The following is a 24,033-nucleotide window of genomic DNA, read 5'->3' on the forward strand; positions in this document are numbered from 1 at the left end:
ATGTTTAGTCTCTTGCCCCTGGTGAAGGCTAAGCGTGCATTTTACTTTCTGATAGAGAATCAGAGGAAAAGCCAGTGAAATTTGCTTTATGGAAAACTGCTTGAAATTGAGGAACGTGAGGAAACACTGCTTCCTGCAGTCAGCCCCCATTTCTCAGGATTTACATTGCAACAATAATGCGTTATAACAGTACTTGGAACTTACAGCCCCAACCGATCTAGATTGCTGGTTACAATATTATCACATAAGTCGACCCTTTAAAAAGTTTTACCAGCAGTATTCCTGCAGATTCAGCAACCAGATCCATAGCTCCCGCTAACCATCTCAACTGATCTCCAGCAGCAACAATTCTCATTTTCTCAGGAAACAAGCACTGGCAGTGCCAGTAGGCCTGGCTTTAAAGGAATATTGTATGGTAACGTGAAGCATTACAAGTAAACAGCATAGGAATGGATATGTATGTATGTATGTGGAAGGAAAGAACTGTAGAATAATATTCGCGTGGATTGAAAGGTAATGTGACAGTTGCTCTGTCCAGCCAAACCTAAAAATCCATGCAGGTTAATAACTGCTTTCTTTCCATCTGTGCAATTTCCAGAGAAAAACACCATAAATTATCTAGTTATCTCAGACACTTTAATAGCGTTGCAATGGCATGCATGTCATGTCAAACGTGTTTCCCTGTAAGTTCAAACTTAGGCAGCTGGATAAATAAACATTATCATAGCTAGGAGGCGGCAGGCACTTTGTGGCAGCACACAAATTGTGCTCAATCAAAACATGTACTCCTGGCTCCCAACACATGGGCGGAACCAAAGCCCCTCCCCTGGTGATCCTCACATGATTGGCTGTCGTCAGCTGTGCTTTTAAGCCAGATCATAAAGGTGTGCACGCAACAACAGGGACAGTCGTCCTCCTCATGCTTCTCTGACAATCCAAAACCACAGTGAGTACTTCTCCTTTAAGTACTTATTGTTGGATTCAGTCCATTTGTCAGGCAGCAGCCTGGGCCTCAGTGCATTCGTTTGTCCCCCATTATTATTTGGATGAGTGAGACGGCACACTGTGTTTATTGGTTTCCATTACTCTTTAGTGGTTTCCTCAACCATCACCCTTCCACAGCTTCTCTGAGTTGTTCATGCATCTGCAGGGGTTCATATTAGTTAGAATTGCTTAATATTCAGTATTGTTCTTTCTGATTAATATGATACATTCTGCAGATTCCTTGTTGAAGGTTCACTCCTCCTTCAAGAATAACTTTCTTTGGGAATGATTTTTGAGATCTGCCATTCTCGACCTTTGAGATGTGGAAAAACGGGGCAGAACTTATGTTACCAGCAATCACTTCTGGTTGCACTGACTGTAACACACCCTACAACACCAGAGACGGGTGAGAGGCTACTGCTAAAGAATGTTCCACATGTAATCAGTCACCTAAGAATTAAATACACACAAGGAATGTCCTAGAGTTGTTGTATATGTTTTGGAAAGAACATCACCAAAGTTAACTAACTCGTTCCTCATAGCTGCTAGAATATTAAAAATTCTATCAATGGGCAATAAAAGGTATAGAAAGAACGATTGAGTCTTCCAAAGCTGTATGGGTTAACATTCCACTATTTTGGCATCCAAGATTCTAATATGTGAAAAATATTACATTTCAGTGACTAAGCTCAGGTGCTACACATAAATAAAAGGAGATTCACCAAGATATAATAGGTAATTTTTGGTTATATAAAAACAATATCGCAATAAGATATTACTGAAAATTGATATTTCAGTTCTTTTATTTTATTCGGGTTAAGTATGATCTACTTCCGGGAGGCAGTGAAGTGCCGTCTGTCATTTGGAAGAATGCATGGCATAACTTATAAGAACTAGAATACATAGTATTAGGGGTGCAGGGTAGAGTTTGCCTATTAAGGTACAAGAGAAGTATTCGTAGTATGTGAAGGTATTGTAGGAATTGGCTTTCTTTATTGTGAATTTGAGAGGCTGGCAATCCTGGTTTCCAGCCAAAAAAAGGGGGCACAGTCATCGTAGATGTATGTAGAGAGACGGGATTATCTGGTCACCAGGATCTAGAGCAATATGTTAGTGTGCATCAGCAATGCACCTGTGCTGTCCCAATTAGAAAAGAGCTGACGAGACACGACTTTAAAGAACTTTACTTCGCAACTACCAGAGCAGTCCACTTACATCCCCTGACCCCAGCTGTCCCTCCGATCACTTATTGACAGCATCTTTGCCTTTGAGCCTTTACTTGATCAGCTGACTTTAACTACGTTTTAGCTATGCAAAAGCCACATATATTCATGTATTATGAACGATTGAAGGGGAAATGGCGTAGCTTTGGTGATTATGGGTCTCTCTGCCTTGTTACTCTTGGGGTTTAAAAAAAAATGCTTGCTCTCTGCGTCTGTCTCCTCTGGGAAGTCCTGACATTTATTCTCATGCAGCTTGAAGCAGAGGTGATTCCCAGAAGCCGACATATAGGGGCTTTCGTGTGGCCAAAACATGTCTGTCGAAATGGAATAAGGCCTTTGTAAACCTGAATGTGTGTCTGAGAGAAACACACACTGTGCACTGACTCCGGACATAGGATCGATCCACTTAACATTTCTATGAATGTTTAATGGAGACTGCTTCAGTTAATTTGCAACTTTTTTTTTACTGGGAGCTTCTTGTGGATAATGCCCATGTGCAGGTTAGTATGCCGTGCCATGCTTCTAATTCTGCACTTCTAATGGGCAGGCTATGATGGCAGAGCTTCCTGCATCATGGGACCTAGATTTTAGAATCCACTTTTACTTCAGCTTAGACTTGTATCACATTGCAAATTGTTAGAAAGAGCTGGAGATGCTGTTGTTTTGCTAGTTTTTTTTTTCTCTATTGCAAAGTTTTTTTTTTTTTTGTATCTCCCTTGTTGCTTTGTGGCCGGGTGGTTTACATGTGTCATGCTACCTTTTCTTTAATGTGCATTTCAATCCAAAGAAAACAATAATTTGGGTATTGTCATTGTCAGTATACGAGGACACCTGGACATTGAAAGATCAAACCAATTTAGCCATGGGGGCCCACATACAAATTAAAGAGGGTTGGACTTAGAGATGACCCCTGGGGAACTCCACAAGGGAGCTGAAAAGGAGCTAAGCTGAAGTCCCCACACTTGAATGTCAATGTTCTATCTCGGAGGAATGTCTCCAGGATGCTCAGCCCTCAAACCTCGCTGATGTAAACGATATGCCAATATCAGGGGCGAGATGGTGTCAGATGTCTCTGATGAATCGAATAGGATTATAATAGCGCCACCTCCCTGATCTACCTGTTTTCGAATGGAATCTGTGGTGGCACTCAAGGCGGACTCCATACTATGATTTTTCTGGAATCCATGTTGGTAGGTATCCAAACAGTCATACGCCAGCAGGAAGTTGTCAAGTTCTTGGTTGATGTGTTTTTCTAGAATCTTGGTAAGCATGGGCAGTAGAGCAATGGGACATATGTTTTTGAGGTCACCTGGGTGCCATCCCGGTTTTTCTTTGATAGACATAACGACGGTCTCTTTTCAAGTGTTTGGGAACATACCTGATTCCAATATCTCTGCATACATCATCTCCAATGGCACCGCAATAGGTTTGCTTACCATTTGTAACACTCTGGTAGGTCAGGGGTCATTCGGGGACCCCAAGTGAATCCCAGATATAAGGGATTTGAGTTTATTAGTCACTAGAGGTGAAAACTTTGCCAAGGTTGGGCCCCCAACCGCTCTGCCATTGGTGCCAAAATCCTGCTCCCCTGGAACTGTGCGTGGCGTTGAAAACTCGTAGTCCGTCTTTAAGATTTTGTATCTAAGAACTCAGCTACTTTATTGCAGAAGATCTGTGAATTTTCTAGCTCCTGAGAGGGATTAGGGGCGACTACGGCCTTTACCACTTTAAACAATTCTTTAGAGGCATTGCCTGCACTCCTAATTTTCTGTGAGTAGAAGCTTGACTTGGCGACTTTAATAGCACATTTGTATGTTCCCCACAATTTCCTGAGCTTCGCTTTTTCTTGGGATCCAGGGTCAAGTTTCCATTTTCTTTCCTGCCTTCTGCATGATATCGGGAGTACCTTAAGCTCTTCAGTATACCATGGGGCAGAGACTATCAGTCTTGGATTTGACTTCCCCAAGAGGGGCCACTTCCTCGATTGCTTCCCTTACCCAGGAATCACAGTTCTTCACCCATGACCCTTTGCCTCCCTCTAAACTCCCCTGGTGCCTCTGTAGGGTGAAAAAAAGATCCTCCTTCGTAATACGACCCCCAGTTTCTGCTGTAGGTGGTAAGTCTGCCTGGAGTCCTTCTGTCTCCAGTATCTAACTTCAAAGGGGACCACACTGTGATCTGCCAACTCTAACTGCAGTCACTCCCCAACTGCAACAGATTCCTTTGTGGAAAAAAATGCCATCCAATACATGCCCCAATATGTAGGTGTTCGAAGTGACCGCTTGACTCCAACCAAAGCAGGACATAAAGTCCAGGAGTGTTTGGATATCACTATCTCCCTTTCCCTTCAAGGCAAAGTTGAAATCCCCAAGGATTAGACAGCGGTCGGCGGACGTTAGAGGTTCAGTGATTTGGAACCAATTCTCCAAGAATTTCTTATTGGGCCCTGGTGGGCTTGAAGTAGCCACCTCCGCACGTGTCTCTAATGGTATTGAAGGGACCCAAACAGCAGTACAAGCTGTTTTTAAATATAACACCACCCCACCTCCCCTCCTGTCGTGCCTGTCTAACCTCTCCACTCCGTATCCCATGGGCATATGAAACGAAGTCCGGATCAGAATCTGCTCTGGCACATGTCTTGGTCAAGAATAAACAATCCAATCTAAATTCTAAAATGGCTTCCCCTATTTCCAAACTGTTTAATTGGGTAACTGGCATTAATCAGAGTGTCCTGAGTAGCCGTCTGCTCTCTCCCAGGGGGCACACTCTTAAGGGCCCCTTGGCACAATGTAAGTGGTCCTTATTGAGTTGTTCCCTGGGTTTTCAGGTACAGTACCTGCAACTTCAAAACACAAGGGGGGGAAAGGAGAATTGGGCGGTCCAGTGTACGTTCTCCCAATAATATGCAAATATAAAGTGGTACACTGTTCCGAATGAGAGAAAAGGAGTCCTGAAATTCAGGAGCAATGGTCCTCACACACCTTAGTTGGTGTCATGCTTCATCATCGGACAGCTCCTCGTCAGACCGGCGCTGCAATGTCTGACGGGCACCCCCCGAAGGGGGGCTCTTTGCCGGAGATCTTTTTATATATTCGATGATGCCGTGGGACCTAATATGGATCCGAGAGAGGACAAATCCACAAGAGAGAGAGAGAAAGATAAGGATAAAATTGGCTCAGATCCCTCACTCAATGATTTATTGCTTGCTATTGGGAAATGGTCAAGATGAAAAAAATGTAGGGAGTGGAAACAGAGGTAATGCTCGGACACTCACACAAAACATTTAAGAAAAGAGGGTGGTGGAAATAATCCACTCCTCATTAGTATACGGTCGACATGTTTCGCGTCTATGATGGTCCCACAGGATCCAGTGACGCCTCTTCAGGACCTACTAAATCACAAAATCACTCTCAAAATATCAATATACCTATACTCCTGCTGACTACCGTTCACAGTCAAGGCGTCATCAGTCACTTACTGAGGTCAAACCGGACTGGCTTCTCTTTCCTACTAATCACCCTAAACCAGGGGAAAAAAAAGGCTCAAATTAGCGCTGTAAAAAATCACTCCATCAGTACTAGAGAGTGATAGATTTGTGATGAAGAAAACAAATTGTGACAAACTGTGCAACACTCAGTGATCAGGTGGGTGCGAAGCAAGCCATGCTAATAATACATAGGGAGGCTTACCCTCTTTACTAAAAGAACAGGCTCCATGGGATCACGCTGGCCTCTTGCCTGGCTCACCGAAAAATCTGGTTGGTAAGAAAACATATACCGAGTGGAGGACCACATGTTATAGTCCAACATTAGTCGATGGGATATTCCGCAAAGTAGCTGGGTATCGGTCAACCATAGCATGAAAACGAAATTCAAAAGTAATACTTCACAACTGTGTAAAGGTATCTCATAGACACTCACCAATAACAATATCCACAAAGCAGAAAAAGATAATGCATAGTTTAGTACTAGTATGTCACCCTTAGAAATGAATATGAAGTAGGGTGTTCAGTACAACCACATTTAGGTAGATAAAAATGATCGTTTACTCTAATAGGCTATGCGATGTGGCACACATCAAAAGTAATTCGCCAATTCGAGGAGAATGAGGTTCCTGCACCGATATATCCAATAATGGTATAACCATTCTGAAAGGCCCCTCTTGAAAGTAAAGCGTCTCACTCGGCCAAAAATAGAATACACAACATAACCGGGTACGAGAAAAACAAATTGCTCTTTTTCATATCACTAGCCTAAAAAGAAAACGTCCCATAGACTTGTGGATACAGGCACCGTCTATCAGGATTGAGTACGTTTTCAAAGACACTCGAAAGAATCTGTCAAGAGAAACTGGGTCGGGGCACTTACTTTTCAAGTAGCCGAGGTACTCCGTCACACCTACCCTGGGGTTCGCGGTCCCGGATGTGATCGTAGCCCAGGGACCGGCGAGTTTAAATATCGCGTGTGATAGGCGCGTAAGTCTTAATTAGGGGAATCGGTATCCTAGCAACCCCCTCGTGAGTTGCAACCATCTCTGGAAATAGACGATGGACTATAAAAACGAGGTGGTGAGAGCCCCTCGTTTGTGTCGGCCATCTTAAAATGGTGAATGGCCATAAATGATGAGCCTAGTCTGCAGTGATTGACTAGACCTGGGACAGATCATTAGAAATGCCAATGATATCGATCGTGGCATTCCTAAAATCACACAGTCTGATAATTTTGTACATCGTATGGTGAAAAAAAAAAAAAAAAAAAGGGGGGGTGACAGTATTGAAGACCTACATAATTGAACGTAGATTTACTAACCTGTCTAAAATTGAGAATGAGGCACTTCGAACTTTGGCAGCTGAAACCAATATCACTATTAAACCAGCAGACAAGGGAGGCGCCATTGTTGTTTTGAACACAGAGGAGTACAGACAAGAGTGTCTTCGCCTCCTTGACGATGCTACCTATTATGCCCAAATTGATCAGGACCCTACGGCCTGTTTGCAAACTGAGATACGGGGCATGTTAGAAGAAGCTGTCAACAATACTTGGATATCACAAAAAGAAGCGGATTTTTTGAATACGGAAGATCCCCATACTCCTTATTTTTATTGTCTTCCCAAAATTCACAAGGGTATTCTACCTCCACCAGGACGCCCGATAGTTTCTGGTATTGGGTCTGTTCTTGAACCACTATCTGTATTTTGTGACCACTTTTTACGACCTCTTGTACAACGGTCCTCTACTTACCTTAGAGACACTAAAGACGTCCTCAATCTGATCAAAACCATAAACTCATCAGTGTTTGTTGATGCCCTGATCACCCTTGATGTTGAGGCTCTATACACCAACATCCCGCAAGCAGCCACACTGGACGTAGTTGAGTCAGCTCTTACATCTACTAGCCCAGAATCAACGACACCTGTTCACTTTATCATGCACTGTGCCAGTTTGGCCCTGACTAGGAATTTCTTCCAGTTCGGGGATAAACTCTTCCACCAGATTCATGGCACTTCAATGGGCAGTACATTCGCCCCTAGCCTAGCATGTTTGTACATGTACAATTTTGAAAAACGCTTTATCCTGCCAGAGTCCAATCCATTCTTCACAAATATTAAGCTATGGCGTCGCTACATAGACGACATCCTTGTCATTTGCCACGGACCTTTAGACTTGGTAGACTCTTTTTCTACATGGATAAATACTCTGGATCCTTTCCTCAAATTTACCTCCTCTGTCTCTACCACTGAGGTCCCTTTTTTAGACTTGCTAATCAGCATTGAGGAAGGTCGATTAGTGACCCGCACTTTTCAAAAAGCTACAGATCGGAATAGCCTACTATTATATGATAGTCACCATCCTAAGGCACTCAGGCAAAACTTACCATTTGGACAATTCCTACGCCTTCGACGGAACTGCAGCGATTTACGACTATACAACACCCAAGCTGCTGATCTACAGATCAAACTACATGACCGTCATTACCCAGAGAGAGTTATCAATACAGCTTATAAACGAGCTAAGTACAGTGATAGAGAGTCATTGTTACAACTAACTCCAAAACCCACAGACCACAAACTCACCTGTGTATCAACGTTCACTCCCTTCTCAAATACGGTGAAGAAGATAATCAATAAGAGATGGTCAGTCCTCTGCAGTGGTGGTGAAGATATTCCCAAACCTGTGTTTGCGTTCAAGAGGACCACCAACATAAAAGACATGTTGGTACATACTCGACCCAAACCTACCATCACTCCTCCTAGACAGAGGACTTTATGGGACCTTCCCCCAGTCGTGGGCCATTTTCCATGTGGAAATTGTAACATCTGTTCACTCACCAAGCGTACAGACACTTTACACCTTGAACCCTTCCTCACTTGGCAATTGAGGAAACACACTAACTGCAATACTCGGAATTGTGTGTATTTGATTACTTGCCCGTGTGAGCTACGATACGTAGGGATGACTACACGACCTGTGAAAATCAGGATAAATGAACATCGGAGTAATATCCGATGTGGACGTGCCACTACCAAACTCAGCATCCATTTCACCGAATTCAAACATACACCAGATGACATGTGGTGGGTAGTGCTACAGACTTGTGACTCGACAGGCACACATTCACTTTTTGAATTGGAACAACGTTGGGTGTATCGTTTGAATACCCACCGCCAGGGACTCAATGATGACATCAATCAATCAATCATAGTATTTATAAAGCGCGCTATGTACCCGTCAGGGTTTCGAGGCGCTGAGGGGGGGGGGGGTGCGCTGCTGATTTAGCGGTCGAAGAGCCAGGACATCCCTTGGTTCCACCTTTCCAAATAGACAGCAGTATGTTTATTCTGACCACGTAACCCCCTTGTAAATACCCTTGTGTTTTGGAGAAATTCCCTATGACGACACCTTTTATGTCAGTCTTCAATACTGTCACCCCCCCCTTTTTTTTTTTTTTTTCACCATACGATGTACAAAATTATCAGACTGTGTGATTTTAGGAATGCCACGATCGATATCATTGGCATTTCTAATGATCTGTCCCAGGTCTGGTCAATCACTGCAGACTAGGCTCATCATTTGTGGACATTCACCATTTTAAGATGGCCGACACGAACGAGGGGCTCTCACCACCTCGTTTTTATAGTCCATCGTCTATTTCCAGAGATGGTTGCAACTCACGAGGGGGTTGCTAGGATACCGATTCCCCTAATTAAGACTTACGCGCCTATCACACGCGATATTTAAACTCGCCGGTCCCTGGGCTACGATCACATCCGGGACCGCGAACCCCAGGGTAGGTGTGACGGAGTACCTCGGCTACTTGAGAAGTAAGTGCCCCGACCCAGTTTCTCTTGACAGATTCTTTCGAGTGTCTTTTAAACCTACTCAATCCTGATAGACGGTGCCTGTATCCACAAGTCTATGGGACGTTTTCTTTTTAGGCTAGTGATATGAAAAAGAGCAATTTGTTTTTCTCGTACCCGGTTATGTTGTGTATTCTATTTTTGGCCGAGTGAGACGCCTTACTTTCAAGAGGGGCCTTTCAGAATGGTTATACCATTATTGGATATATCGGTGCAGGAACCTCATTCTCCTCGAATTGGCGAATTACTTTTGATGTGTGCCACATCGCATAGCCTATTAGAGTAAACGATCATTTTTATCTACCTAAATGTGGTTGTACTGAACACCCTACTTCATATTCATTTCTAAGGGTGACATACTAGTACTAAACTATGCATTATCTTTTTCTGCTTTGTGGATATTGTTATTGCTGAGTGTCTATGAGATACCTTTACACAGTTGTGAAGTATTACTTTTGAATTTCGTTTTCATGCTATGGTTGACTGATACCCAGCTACTTTGCGGAATATCCCATTGACTAATGTTGGACTATAACATGTGGTCCTCCACTCGGTATATGTTTTCTTACCAACCAGATTTTTCGGTGAGCCAGGCAAGAGGCCAGCGTGATCCCATGGAGCCTGTTCTTTTAGTAAAGAGGGTAAGCCTCCCTATGTATTATTAGCATGGCTTGCTTCGCACCCACCTGATCACTGAGTGTTGCACAGTTTGTCACAATTTGTTTTCTTCATCACAAATCTATCACTCTCTAGTACTGATGGAGTGATTTTTTACAGCGCTAATTTGAGCCTTTTTTTTCCCCTGGTTTAGGGTGATTAGTAGGAAAGAGAAGCCAGTCCGGTTTGACCTCAGTAAGTGACTGATGATGCCTTGACTGTGAACGGTAGTCAGCAGGAGTATAGGTATATTGATATTTTGAGAGTGATTTTGTGATTTAGTAGGTCCTGAAGAAGCGTCACTGGATCCTGTGGGACCATCATAGACGCGAAACATGTCGACCGTATACTAATGAGGAGTGGATTATTTCCACCACCCTCTTTTCTTAAATGTTTTGTGTGAGTGTCCGAGCATTACCTCTGTTTCCACTCCCTACATTTTTTTAATCTTGACCATTTCCCAATAGCAAGCAATAAATCATTGAGTGAGGGATCTGAGCCAATTTTATCCTTATCTTTCTCTCTCTCTTGTGGATTTGTCCTCTCTCGGATCCATATTAAGTCCCACGGCATCATCGAATATATAAAAAGATCTCCGGCAAAGAGCCCCCCTTCGGGGGGTGCCCGTCAGACATTGCAGCGCCGGTCTGACGAGGAGCTGTCCGATGATGAAGCATGACACCAACTAAGGTGTGTGAGGACCATTGCTCCTGAATTTCAGGACTCCTTTTCTTTTCTCTCATTCGGAACAGTGTACCACTTTATATTTACAGTACCTGCAACTCCATCCATCGGCGAGGGGGGAAGAGGAGCCATCTCCCCTACCTTGCAGCATGTTTTGCATACATAGCTCATAAGCTGTGCCCCTGTGTATTGTAGCCGAATGGTGTGTCCATTAAGACTAGCAGCATATCTGGCCCCTGGACCTGGTCGGGCACAGATGGGCTTGCCTTAGGCTCGCCAGCAGCGCTCCTGCAGCCCTCCTGCTTAAATGCTGCTTGCCTGCACATCAGGCATAGGTGGGCGTGGCACACAAAAAAAGACTAGTCCAACGTCCCCTTCCAAAATAGGTCTTCAAATATGGCCCAATCACTTAATTCAGGTCTCTGGCACTAACAGGCCTTTTGCCCCCCATAAGATCATCATAATGAGCAAAATATTCGGGAGGGAAATCATCCATTCCCCTGTCCTCTTCCTGAGCCAGCACAAGAATACAAACCCCAATCAGAAAGTATTTAAAATGTACACAGTGTTAAAACTAACAAAAATATATTTAAACTATTAAAATGATCAGGAATTAAGAACTTGTAATAATACAATTTCGCCACCTAAAAAGTGATCACGGGTCAGTGTTCTTACTATGATGTAATCAGTGTGCAGTGTGAGATCGTAGACCGGAATAAAGATGTTTGTTACAGAGCTCCGTGTGAGACTGGTCATTTTGCATGCTCCTGGGCTGGGGAGGAAGCTATGCCTATCATTGTACCCGCAGTAATAGGATCACAGATACGTTACTGCAACATGCCTTTTGTTGGTTACGACACCAAAATGAGATCGGGCCAGAGGTCTAGCAGGAGCGTCCAAGACCAAACACATTTCACCCACCATTAAGAGGCTTCTTTAGCCTCCCGTGGCCCCATAGAAAAAATAAAAATTGCTTTGATGCTCACAAAATAGTGAGAGTTGGCCCCAAAAAGCCTGGTAAAGACACTATTGATATTTATGATAAATAGTCTTTAGACTGTAATTCTTAGATAAAACCAAAATATTAAACTTAACTTTCATCCCTCATAGGTAGAACCCAGGCAGTGCACGGTTCGCTCGTCTAGAACTCCGTGATAATAGGAAGGAAGTTAATTATTAGAATTTTGATGGTTAAAAATTGTTTTAATTGTCAACCTTTGGAAGGTGATGTAGGTCAGCGCAGACCCTCCTGTGCTAAGTAGCTTGGATATCACGTGGTTTAAATATTATACAGGTGACAAAATTAACAGATTGGCACTTCATAATGAAGAAGCAATTTCTCACAGTAAACCGGATTTAGTATCTCACTTACAACATGATATAAACATTAACAAAAATGTGTCGGAGTGGTCAGAGAATTCTCAACATTCTGCCCTAAATGGCATTTTCATCCATACAATAATGCTTGATATAACAGTACAATCATGCTAGCAGTCTGTAGCCACTGTTCATCTAGAGGCATTCAAGTTCATCTCTGGCAGTGGAGCCTTCTCCAACTGTGAGCTGCAGTCAAATTAATTCCTCGTGTAGAATGGCTCGTCATCCTCCACCCCAAATTCCTGTTACTTTCTTAGAGTAATGGATGAAATAATCTAGCAATTTCAGTTCTTTGGAACCTGTTTTGCATAGTACACATTTTCAAAATATATTTTGCTGAAGTAGAGGGTGCATCACAAGTGCAAAATGTAGTTAGCTGACAGTGCCGCATGTAGTGTGCAAAGCAAATGAAGCCAGAATAAAATTCCAAATGCCAAATTTCTCCTGTGAAGACCAGGCCCTCAGCAGATCATCTGTTGTTCGGACTAATGCTGTGTGAAACTCACCCAGCCGGCAGGCTTTTTAGTAGCACTGGTGTGGGTGTTCCCTGAAGAGGTATGTCTTCACATTTGTCTTGTTTTTAAATATAAAAATAAGGTGGTGGCCATAACCTAGAACTCTAAAACTTTCTTTGGACTCGACACCTCTTTACATTTCTCATTTGTGGGTTATCCTACCTATGGGTATAAGGTAGGCGCTGATTGGCGGGCCCTAGGGATAAGATACCTTTAATTGTCAAGAATATGACATATTATCCACTAAATCTCAAGACTGTAAAGGATTCTTCTTAGATGGCGGTTGTTTGGAAGTGAGAAGTGGTCAAGTGCAGAATGAAGACTTAGTCATACAGAGTAAGGTACAGGATGTACATGAACCGTTCATGCTTTTGAAGATGGCAATCTTCATTGGAATTGCACCTTAGACTTTTTTAACGTTGATTGCTCCTGATATGATTTTACTTTATGATGTAAGGTTTTTTTTTTTTGAGCCAGTGGCACGAGGAGCATGTCTGAGATTAACATCAAAAGATACAGAAAGTTCAGTCGAAGATTAAAGGTCAGCTTGGGCGGGGGAGGTTGTGATAAACTGGCAAACCACAAACGAGCTTGAGATGAATGTGTTATTTTGAAAATGTCCCAGTTTGCTATGTTCATGGTATGGTGCCCAGCATCAAGAATCTGTACAGGTCCTAGACACACAGATTTCAGAATATATTTTCGCACAACAATGTAGCTTTTTGACAAAGTCAAGGTGTTTGCGCATGGTCAGGTTTGAGAACTTTGCACAATGAACCGTCTATGTGTCACTAAAAACGGGATCAACTTGAGCTTTGCGATAGACCTCAAGGAATGCTCTCGAGCCGTTGGTTAATTGTTCAATAATGAATGAGGACGGCATCACTTGCATTGGCTGTGACGCCTTCCTGGGTTAAAGCAGATGTAAAGGCAGCTCTTTTATGAATGGTAATGTAATTCACGTTTTCCCTTGGAGTTTCGTTGTTGGATATTTGGGTTTCACAGTAGAAACCTTCAGAGCTGGAAGGTGAGAGGTTTGCGGTGAAAAGCTAGCCCGGGGTACTTGCTCCCCTTCTCTTGCCCCACTCTATGCTTTTTAAGGCAGTCTACCTAGTGCCCAAGACTTCAGGGCCTACTGTTGATGGAAAGGAGGAAAGCGCTTCCTAAACCCAAAGGGGAAGGTTCACCACAGGGTGGGTATATATATATATATATATATCACGTTAATTTGTGGGATTTAGGATAGTGCCTAGGTATAAGTACACCCTCTGCGCCCCATTTTGTTCTCTGCCTCTCCCGTTGCCATCACTTGCTTGGGTGCTTCCTTTTTACCTGGGATCTCTTCCACAAGGGTTTTAGCGTAGCGGTCTCCCTGTCCCATCATTCTCCAGATATCCAAGACCACTTTGATATGCCATAGTACAATGTGTGACTGAAACTGCAGAAACTAGAGTAAACTGGCCACCTCGTGATGGCACTAAAAAAAAAAGATGATACACAAAAATGCCATTAGTACTGAAGACGTCAAACATACTTCAGCACTGATTGTTGCTCATCGGTCTTTCATTGTACCTTTTCCTTTTACATTAATCTTTGTGCTGTACATAGGTCCACCAGTTTTGTCCCTTTTTTTACTCTTAGCCCAGCTTTATTTCTCATCCCTCAATTTGTCCGTATCATATCACTGTCCTGGATGATTTAAATATTACGTTTGACAAACCTTCGACAAACATCTTCCTAGAAACGTTCAACAAACCTTTTCCTAGGAAATGTTCCTTAAATATCAAGACCTTTTAATTTCTGTCAATTAGTCTGTGGCCCAACCCACTGAGCCACATTATAGGTTTCATTTTCTCCACAGATGATTCACTTTCCGAACTGTTCAGACTGCTTCTTCTTTTCCATCACTCTATAGCTTTCCATATTGCAGTAAAAGGTTTCAAAATCCCGAACCTTCCACAAGGACCAACCCTTACTAGTCATTCCTGAATCAAACGGACTCTAACCGATTTCATTCTGGGATCCATCAGCTTATTTAAAACGTTGATCACTCTTGGTCTTTCAGTGAATTAAACATCTTTATCTCGAAATGACACGCTAAGTGGTTCTCATCATGGCTGGCAGATGCTCTCTAGAATGGACGTCATAGATAGCATGGTTTAGAACTGCTCCTTGATCCTCTCTCCATTGAAAGAATCTTCCTGACATTCAGGGCAACCTTGGACAGCTGGAAGAACCCTCATTTGTTGTTTACTTTATCTTTGCAGCTCCTGATTACCTTTTAATTTTTATCATTGAAACGTTGACTGTTCTCCATGGCGAAGTACTGCTTATGCCATAACTGGGAGGACTCCTTTTCAGTTCATCCTGTGTAGTCAGACCAAACATTACCTTGATGAAAACGTCCATACTCTCGCCTCAGCAGTTTCTCTCGCATTGGTAATTATTCTTTATCTCTCTGCTGTCAATGTGCCCTGCAGTAGTCTCAATGAGGAATGAATCATTTCTACATAAGACATTCGCCTATAAAAAAAACATGTATGTTGCATCAACATTAAGCAAATCCTCCTGGGACCCTTCATATCTAGGGAACTACAAGTCTAAAACGAAATTATCCTTACCACCTAACCCCCAAAAATGCTTGACTGTGCTGCAGTCTACAGTTGCAACACTTAAGTTGAAAATATTCTTGATTTCGCCCTCTGCATTGCATTTTTCTACCCCCACATGAATAGCCTGTCAAGTTTTGTCCCTTGTGAACGAGCTCAGATTAGAGACAAATAGCAGTGATGTCAGGTTTGCATAATGCCTCAGCGGCCCTCCACATTGTTGATCATGGTGCTATTTTGGAATGGGCAGATAAAGTAGGCAACAGCAATTGGGCTCTCTTTTGAAACTTCTGGGCACCCTTATAGATATACATATTTGCATTCTGAGATTTCTTTGATGACCAGCACCGCTACTGCACTTCTGGTCATCAAAAATAGTATTTGATGACAATAATGTCATACTTAAGCTACCCCTTCAAAACACCGAAGGAACCAATTATGCCAATATCTAATATAGACCATGCTTTCTCAGGAACCGGAACACATCCCACAGGAAGAGGTACAATTAGTTGTGACTTATCACATACAGCACAAAACATATGCTGCCCTAAAAATTGCTCAACCAATATATACAAGGCTGGCCTCCCAAACAATTCCTTTGTCCTCCTCTTCATAGCTTGCACCCCATCATGTGCTAGTTTCACCACTTTAGATTTTAGCGACTCCCGCTCACTCAAACTATCTAGTCTTCTAAGTGGACCACTGATGTTTCAGATGTGATATGTCAGAAAAAGTAAACTCCTGCATGAGAAAATTTTAAATTGGACAAACCTTTATTCACACTTTCCATTACTCTTTCTATGGTCCCTTCATATACTAAGGCTGAAGGCAATTCTCTTTCTGACATTGCACTTTGGCAACACATTATCTCGCTGACCACAGCCTTGTCATCCTCATTACGGTCTTCATCCTTGAGGTCAGACCCTTATGATAGCAACAACTGCCTAGCTATAGAGCACAGTGGCCTGGCCTTAATGGGCTTGGCCACCTAAAGTTTAGACTATGACCCAAAACCCTATCTTGGTCTGCCATAGTTTCTAATGAGATGTCTGTATCTGTTACAGAACATGCCAGTTCTCTCTTAAATCTTTGTGAAAGAAACCAGATCTTCTCATCATTATGAATACTTTACTGGTTTTCTGTCACAAAATGGATGAAATGAAGCCATGTCGAATTGTCCATTAAGCCTCCTTTCAAACTGGAAAAGCAGTTTTCTTATGGAATCGTCATTCAACAAATGCTTTACTTCTGCAAGTGCACACGTTCGTTAGTATGGGCAGTCAAATATTTTCAGTTGCATATTGCAAGTTCTATTGGGGGCCTGCCAGAACATCTGTCACTAATGAAGACACTTCATATCTTGTTCTAACGCTGGTCCCGTTACATTGATTTTTCACCTCTGTAACTCTGTCTGGTGGTTACTTTATCTCTCCATTGGTAGGTTCTCTTTGTGCTAATAAGCATTTAAGAAAATACATTTCTGCATAATGTAATAACTGCAGAGCTCACAGTAGTGAAAATAATGTATACAAACAGGGTTATAAAAGCACAATTACACCCCCCCCATGAGATAGGGACATCACCTTCAAACCTATGTGCGGTGGGGACAGCATTTGCAAAGATTGGTGTGAGTGGGGGTAGCAGCTCCGGTCCCCAGTGTGCTGGAGGCAGATGATGTGAATTTCAGGATGATGTGAACAGCACAAGCATACCTGAGGGTGACGATACATTTCATCAACACTTAACCTCGATTCCATGGTCAAGCAGTTACTTATGTGGACTCAAAGTGTGATGGATCTGTTGCATTGTGCACACTTATGATAATCACAGCTATTACGTTTTGGTCTATAGTGTAAAATTAAGTGAACGTTTTGTAGTACTTGAAGTGTGCAAAGAAATACTCCAGGTTCACCTATTTGCCTAATTTACGGTGCATAGCTGATTCCTATTCTGGCTAGTTAAACATAGGAATAATAGCATACGTAGGCGGCCAAGTATCACTGCTCTCACTATGCTTGCTCCTTTTTCCCTGCTCCCTTAGTACATAAGGCAGCACATCTCTCTGCCCTTAACAAATACGCCAGCTTGAGCCTTCTCCCTCTATACACAGACGATAGTGACTCCCAACATACATGTCCACTAATCTGTCTTCCCTCCACACACAAATGCTGGCTTTTGGTTCCTTCTCCTTTAGTCCACATGCAACCTTATGTCTAATCCCTCTACACTGATGACTCCCAGTTTCCTTTCTCAACATGAGTCTTGTCTTTGCAGTGCATATACCCTTCAGTCCCTCTTCCCTCAGTATATGGCCTACAGCCTGTCCTTTCTTTATAGACCTGGCCTGTAGTATCCTAGAGCTGGCTTTACCCTGTGGGGTCAGGGGTGTGGGCCCTACTCAAAAAATAACAGATGACTCTTTCTTTCCCCTGTCCCCAAATTGGGTAGAAGCATGGGTGCCAATATTCAATAGGAGGACCTGTGCTTCTGCAGTGGGTCAGTTTGTGTTCCTTGTGGGTGGGCCTTTGCCGCCCGCTGGAGCCAGCCGTGAGCATCGCCCATCTCACAGATGTTACAGGCGGCCCACTCCTCTCTGACACTGCCCTCCGGCATCTCACGTTTCAGCTGATGCGGCCTCACACATCTCTGCATTGTGGTTGCCAAGTTCTCTCCTCTTTGGCATCGGGCATTGCTATCTCCTTCCAACAGCTCAAATTCACGTCCCTTTTGGGTGGTAGTACCTCCACTCTCATGGTCTGTAAGTTTCTTTGGCTACCAACATACCTTGTCTTTCATTTCAATGTGTGTTTGCTTCATGGTACACTTAAATCACATGTTCTCACAGCTGAAATGTTTTAACAGTTTCAGCGCAACTAATGTTACACATTACTTCTAAACTGTTTTCGCACAGTGGTCACGTGGCCCCCCAAAACCTTTGTGTCTGAATCTCTCTGCAGTCTTGTGTGGGATAAAAGGCCCAAAGATAGACGTCATACCCTGTTGTATCCTGCTGGTAGCTGGATTCCTTAATGAAGGGTTCCTTGAGGAGTCTCGTGACTCCTGTACTCCGGCTGTAAAATGGAATGAGCAAGTGCTTGTGCAGGCATTTTTCTTCTCTAAAGGAAGCACAGGGAAAGGTAGGTTGGTGCTCATAGACTTGTTGTTAGGGCAGGGCACACTTCAGTTGGTGGGTCAGAAGGGGAATGTGGGGCATAAGGGAGGCATGTAATCTCAGTGGATATTATGTTGACTTTGGACATTCACCTAATTCTTTCTCCCTTTTCTCCTCTTCCTTTTCCACCAGTTGTTCCAGGGATCGGGCCCTCTCATGCTTGCAGGGACACATGGCAGCCCTGAGGACCTGTTGTTTAGGGAGCTAGCAGACGGTGGTGGTCAGGATAACCCTCCGGTAAGAACGCCCGTCCCTTCCCCTCTTTGCATCACTTTGTACATTACTGTTACAGGGCAGAGGTCCCAGCACCAAAGATGTGCTGACAAGAATGGTAGGTCAACAGGCAGATGTGGAGGAAGAGGCGGGCAGATGAATAAGTTACGCCTCAAAAAGTCTTACCCCAACTGGCTCAAATTTAGTCTAAAGGTGTCAACTAAATTCCTCTTTTTGTTTGTTTAGATTATTGAAAGTATATGAAAGTACATAGGCGCATACACTAACATGCACACTTACATGCACCAACAAATGCCAGAAGAAAATACATATCACAGTGTGCATATAAGCAGACAAAGCAAATACATATTTCCAAACACATTCTCTTAACACTATGTGAGGTCTGGTTACTGATTTGCGTTGGTGGCAATTGCAATCATTTACCATAGGTGTCCAGGGGCCGCTATACTTCCGTGCCACAAAGTGAATAACCACGTCCCCCTTGGTGCACTTTAGTCTCTGAGTCAGAAAGTAGAGCAGTCCAGAGCTTACTCAAGGAGGTGATGTAGGTTTAGACTAGGAGTCTCCAACCTTTTCCGTATGAAGAGCTACTTATGTTCAATGAAAACCACCCCAAGCTAGTAATATTACTAGTATTGTAATGGAGACAGCTTGAGATTATTATATTAGTGGCCACCATATGAAAGGGTCCCAGCAGTGGTCACCTCAGTTCATCAGGCACAATTGCCAGCAGTGCTGTAAAAAAAAAAAAAAAAGACTTCATCAACGTGAATGCTTCTATATGGATAGTGCAAAATAGCCTTAGCTGCAGTGTCTTATTTTAGTAAGGTCTCCATGACACTGCATGATTTATCACTTAAATAGCAGCTTTAAATATATTTTAGTAATTCAACCACTCTTCTCTTTAAGTGTGTGAGTTCTTATTTTCGGCTGTAATACATGGTTTCAATTCTGGTATAACTATATTAATTCAACCAAACAAAATCTTATAATTTAGTTGGCTGAACTGTGCACAGAAGTTACTTATAAGTAGCTGGAAAGCTACCACTAGCTCAAGAGGTACTTGCTGGAAAACCTTTGACCAGGCTTCTCCAACGAGTAGCTTGTGAGCTACTGGTAGCTCTCCAGCTACCTGCAAGTAGCTCCCGTGTGGGCAGCACAGTGAAATAAATTAGAAGCTTTTGCTTGGAGATATATGTTCAATGGCATTTGTAGCTGCAGATACACATGCTGTGCATATGTCTGCCATCTAGTGTTGGGCTCGGAGTGTTATAAATTGTTTTTCTTCGAAGAAGTGTTTTTGAGTTACGGGATCAAGTGACTCCTCCTCTTCAGCTCCATTGCGCATGGGCATCGACTCCATGTTAGTTTTCTTTCCGCCACCAGGTTTGGACGTGTTTCCTTTCGCTCCGATAGTTCGATTCGGGGAAACTTTGAAAACGCTTCTTTTCTGATGGATACAACTACCAGTGGATTCCTCACCTTATGAAAGTCTTCTTCCTAGCTGTCGACGAGGACGTCATAATGGCACAGCTCCACGTGACTCCGTCTGACGTCAGCGTGCCATCTTCTATCTACACTTCGGTACCGTTGGAACAGATATCTCTACTCGCCCTTTGGGGCGCGCGCACCCAACTCGGGCCTCGTCGGGCCGACCACGTGGGAGCCTCATGGATCGGACTCCATTCCAATTCTGTCCTCGGTGCCACGCTAAATTCCCTTATACGGACCAACACCTCGCCTGTAATCTCTGCCTTTCCCCCAACCATCGGGAATAAAATTGCGAGGCCTGCAGACCCTTCCAGTCGAAAAAGACACTCCGAGACAGAAGAGCACGGAGACTCGAGATGGCATCAAAAAGCACCGAACATCTCAACATTGAAGAGAAAGAAATCATGCAGACCGCAGTCTCCGTTCGAGGATCCGACTCCGACCAGGATTCCCAGGAGGACAGACCGGTCACGGCAGCACATCACATGAGTACGCCTGCCCCTGTGTCATCTAAGCCCAAACATAAGGCCTTGGGAACGCAGCTGCCGGAAGGCCATGGCTCGACCCGAAGGAAAACGCTCGGTGACCAACCCACCAGCTCGGCACTGAAAAAGGCCACCCCTCCGAAGCCATCAGACTCGAGCCGAAGCACCGTCTCCTAACCGAGCAAACACCGATCTTTGGAGTCGAAATCTCGAAAATCATTTTCGGAGCCGAGACCATCCTCAACCCCAACCTTTTCGATACCGAAAAAGCCAGCTTCGGAGCCGAAAAAGCCTATTTATACTGAGGAGCATGGACTTTCACAAGCCCTTAAAGAAAGCCACAAAGCTACTGAGGAGGACTCAGAAATACAGGCAATGGATAAAAGGCAAGGCAGGATTCATATCCATAAAGAGACTGGTAAAGTTTTAACCACACCTCCTCCAAAACCAAAGAGGAAATTAGCCTTTCAGGAGGAATTAGACACTACACAGCCTCCAGCTAAAGTGCCAAGAACAAAGGAGAGACCTCCACCTCATCAATTTTCTCCTCCTCGGTCTCCTCCTCACTCTACACATTTACATATCTCTCCGTCTAATAGTCCTACACCTATGCAGTCACCATCACACTCATTTGATTCGCAGCAGGACAATGTGGATCCATGGGATCTTTATGATCCAGATCCCATTCCAGACAACCCAGATTGCTATCCCTCTAAGCCTTCACCACCAGAGGATAGAACAGGCTACACTCAAATCATGGCTAGGGCGGCATCATATCACATTGTCACCATGCATACTGAGACATTAGAGGATGATTTCCTATTTAACACACTCCTCTCCACGCATGCAACATATCAGTCGCTTCCTATGCTCCTCGGCATGCTAAAACATGCTGACCAGGTATTTAAAGAGCCAGTAAAAGCAAGAATAATTACTCCTAGAGTAGAAAAAAAATATAAGCCACCTCCTTCCGATCCTGTCTATATTATCCAACAGCTACCTCCAGACTCGGTAGTTGTAAGCGCTGCCAGGAAGAGAGCATGTTCGCAGTTGTCAGGTGATGCACCCCCACCAGACAAAGAGAGTAGGAAGTTTGATGCTGCCAGGAAAAGGGTGGCATCTCAGGCAGCCAATCAGTGGAGAATAGCCAATTCTCAGGAATTGTTGGCTAGTAATGACAGGGCCCACTGGGACGAGATGAAAGACCTAATCCAACACCTCCCCAAGGAACAGCAAAAAAGGGCACAACATATAGTAGAGGAAAGGCAAGCCATCACTAATAATCAGATCAGGTCAGCCCTAGACTCTGCAGATACAGCAGCCAGAACCATCAACACTGCTGTAACCATAAGGAGACATGCTTGGCTTAGGTCTTCAGGATTCAAGCCTGAAATTCAAAAGGCAGTGCTCAATATGCCATTCAACCAAAAACAACTTTTCGGCCCAGAGGTTGACACTGCAATTGAAAAGATGAAAAAGGGCTCAGACACTGCAAAAGCCATGGGTACACTGTATACCACACAATACAGGGGATCCTTTAGTAAACCCCAATTTAGAGGTGGATTTAGAGCCCAAACTGCTGAGGCATCCACCTCACAGCCAAAGTCGGCCTACCAACCTCAATACCAACGAGGTGGTTTCAAAAGCACTTATAGAGGCCAGTACCCCAGAGGCAGGGGAAAATATCAAACATCAAAACAAGCCTCACAACAAACTAAGCAGTGACTTGTGCCATTCCTTCCCACTTCACACCTCCCCTGTGGGGGGAAGCCTGCAAAAGTTCCACAACAATTGGCTAAACATTACCACAGACAGCTGGGTATTATCAATTATCCTCAATGGCTATTGCATAGAATTGACACAAACTCCACCAAACATTCCACCAAAACTACACAAGCTGACCACAGACCATATCGCTCTGCTGCAGGAAGAAGTCAAATCTCTATTACTCAAACAAGCAATAGAAGCTGTGCCACAAAATCAAATAGGGACGGGAGTTTACTCACTGTATTTCCTTATTCCCAAAAAGGACGGAACCTTAAGGCCAATATTAGATCTCAGAACCCTCAATCTTTACATCCTTTCAGAACACTTTCACATGGTGATACTACAGGATGTTATACCACTACTTCAACAACACGATTTCATGGCAACATTAGACCTCAACGATGCGCATTTTCAGTTCAAAGTGTTACCCTTTGGAATAACAACAGCTCCCAGGGTTTTCACAAAATGCCTGGCGATAGTCGCAGCCTACCTAAGAAGACAACACATTCATGTCTTTCCATATCTAGACGATTGGCTAATAAAATCAAACAGTCATACACAGTGTCAAAACCATGCGCATTATGTGATACAAACCCTGCACACCCTAGGGTTCGCCATAAACTACCAAAAGTCACCACTACAACCTGCATAAATTCAACAGTATTTAGGGGTAATACTAAATGAAAAAGCGCTTGCAAGCCCAAATCCGCAAAGAATGCAAGCATTTCACAATATATTGGCACAAATACAGACAGGGCAACAGTACACTGTCAAATTTGTGATGAAAGTATTGGGCATGATGGCATCCTGTATTGTGATTGTTCCACATGCAAGACTAAACATGCGGCCCTTGCAACAGTGCCTTGTACAACAATGGTCACAAGCACAGGGTCAACTTCAAGATCTAGTGTTGATAGACTGCCAAACATACATGTCCCTTCAGTGGTGGAATTTCATAAACCTAAACAAAGGGCGGCCATTTCAAGACCCTGTGCCTCAGACTATACTTACAACAGATGCATCAATGATTGGCTGGGGAACTCACCTCAACAATCACAACATTAAAGGACAATGGGATGCCCAACACAAACAGCTACATATAAATCACTTGGAGATGTTAGCTGTCTTCCTAGCACTCAGAGCTTTTCAGCCTCTCCTTATTCACAAAAATGTCTTGATCAAAACCGACAACATGACCACCATGTATTATCTAAACAAACAAGGAGGGACACATTCGTCCAAACTCTCCCTCCTAACTCAAAAAATTTGGAAATGGACAATACACAACCAAATTCACCTGGTAGCACAGTACATTCCAGTGGTACACAACCAATTAGCAGATGTTCTCAGCAGAAATCATCAGCAAACACACGAGTGGGAGATTCACCCTCAAGTACTTCAAAAATACTTTCATCAATGGGGAACACAAGACATAGATCGGTTTGCCACCAGCGAAAACGCAAAATGCCGAAACTCTG

At 43.5% G+C, this 24,033-nt stretch overlaps 1 protein-coding gene across 3 annotated transcripts in view; it reads left to right on the top strand.

The window, feature by feature from the left end:
* The window catches only part of SRCIN1 (SRC kinase signaling inhibitor 1), a 758,648-nt gene that overhangs the window by 124,344 nt on the left and 610,271 nt on the right, over positions 1-24,033 (top strand). For all 3 annotated transcript variants that reach the window (XM_069237488.1, XM_069237489.1, XM_069237490.1), the window contains one exon: positions 18,711-18,815. In XM_069237488.1, the coding sequence (XP_069093589.1) occupies positions 18,711-18,815 (105 nt within the window). The remainder of the gene's footprint in view (positions 1-18,710; positions 18,816-24,033) is intronic.

Source organism: Pleurodeles waltl, chromosome 6 (genome assembly GCF_031143425.1).
Source record: "Pleurodeles waltl isolate 20211129_DDA chromosome 6, aPleWal1.hap1.20221129, whole genome shotgun sequence".
In the NCBI taxonomy this organism is placed as follows: Eukaryota; Metazoa; Chordata; class Amphibia; order Caudata; family Salamandridae; genus Pleurodeles; species Pleurodeles waltl.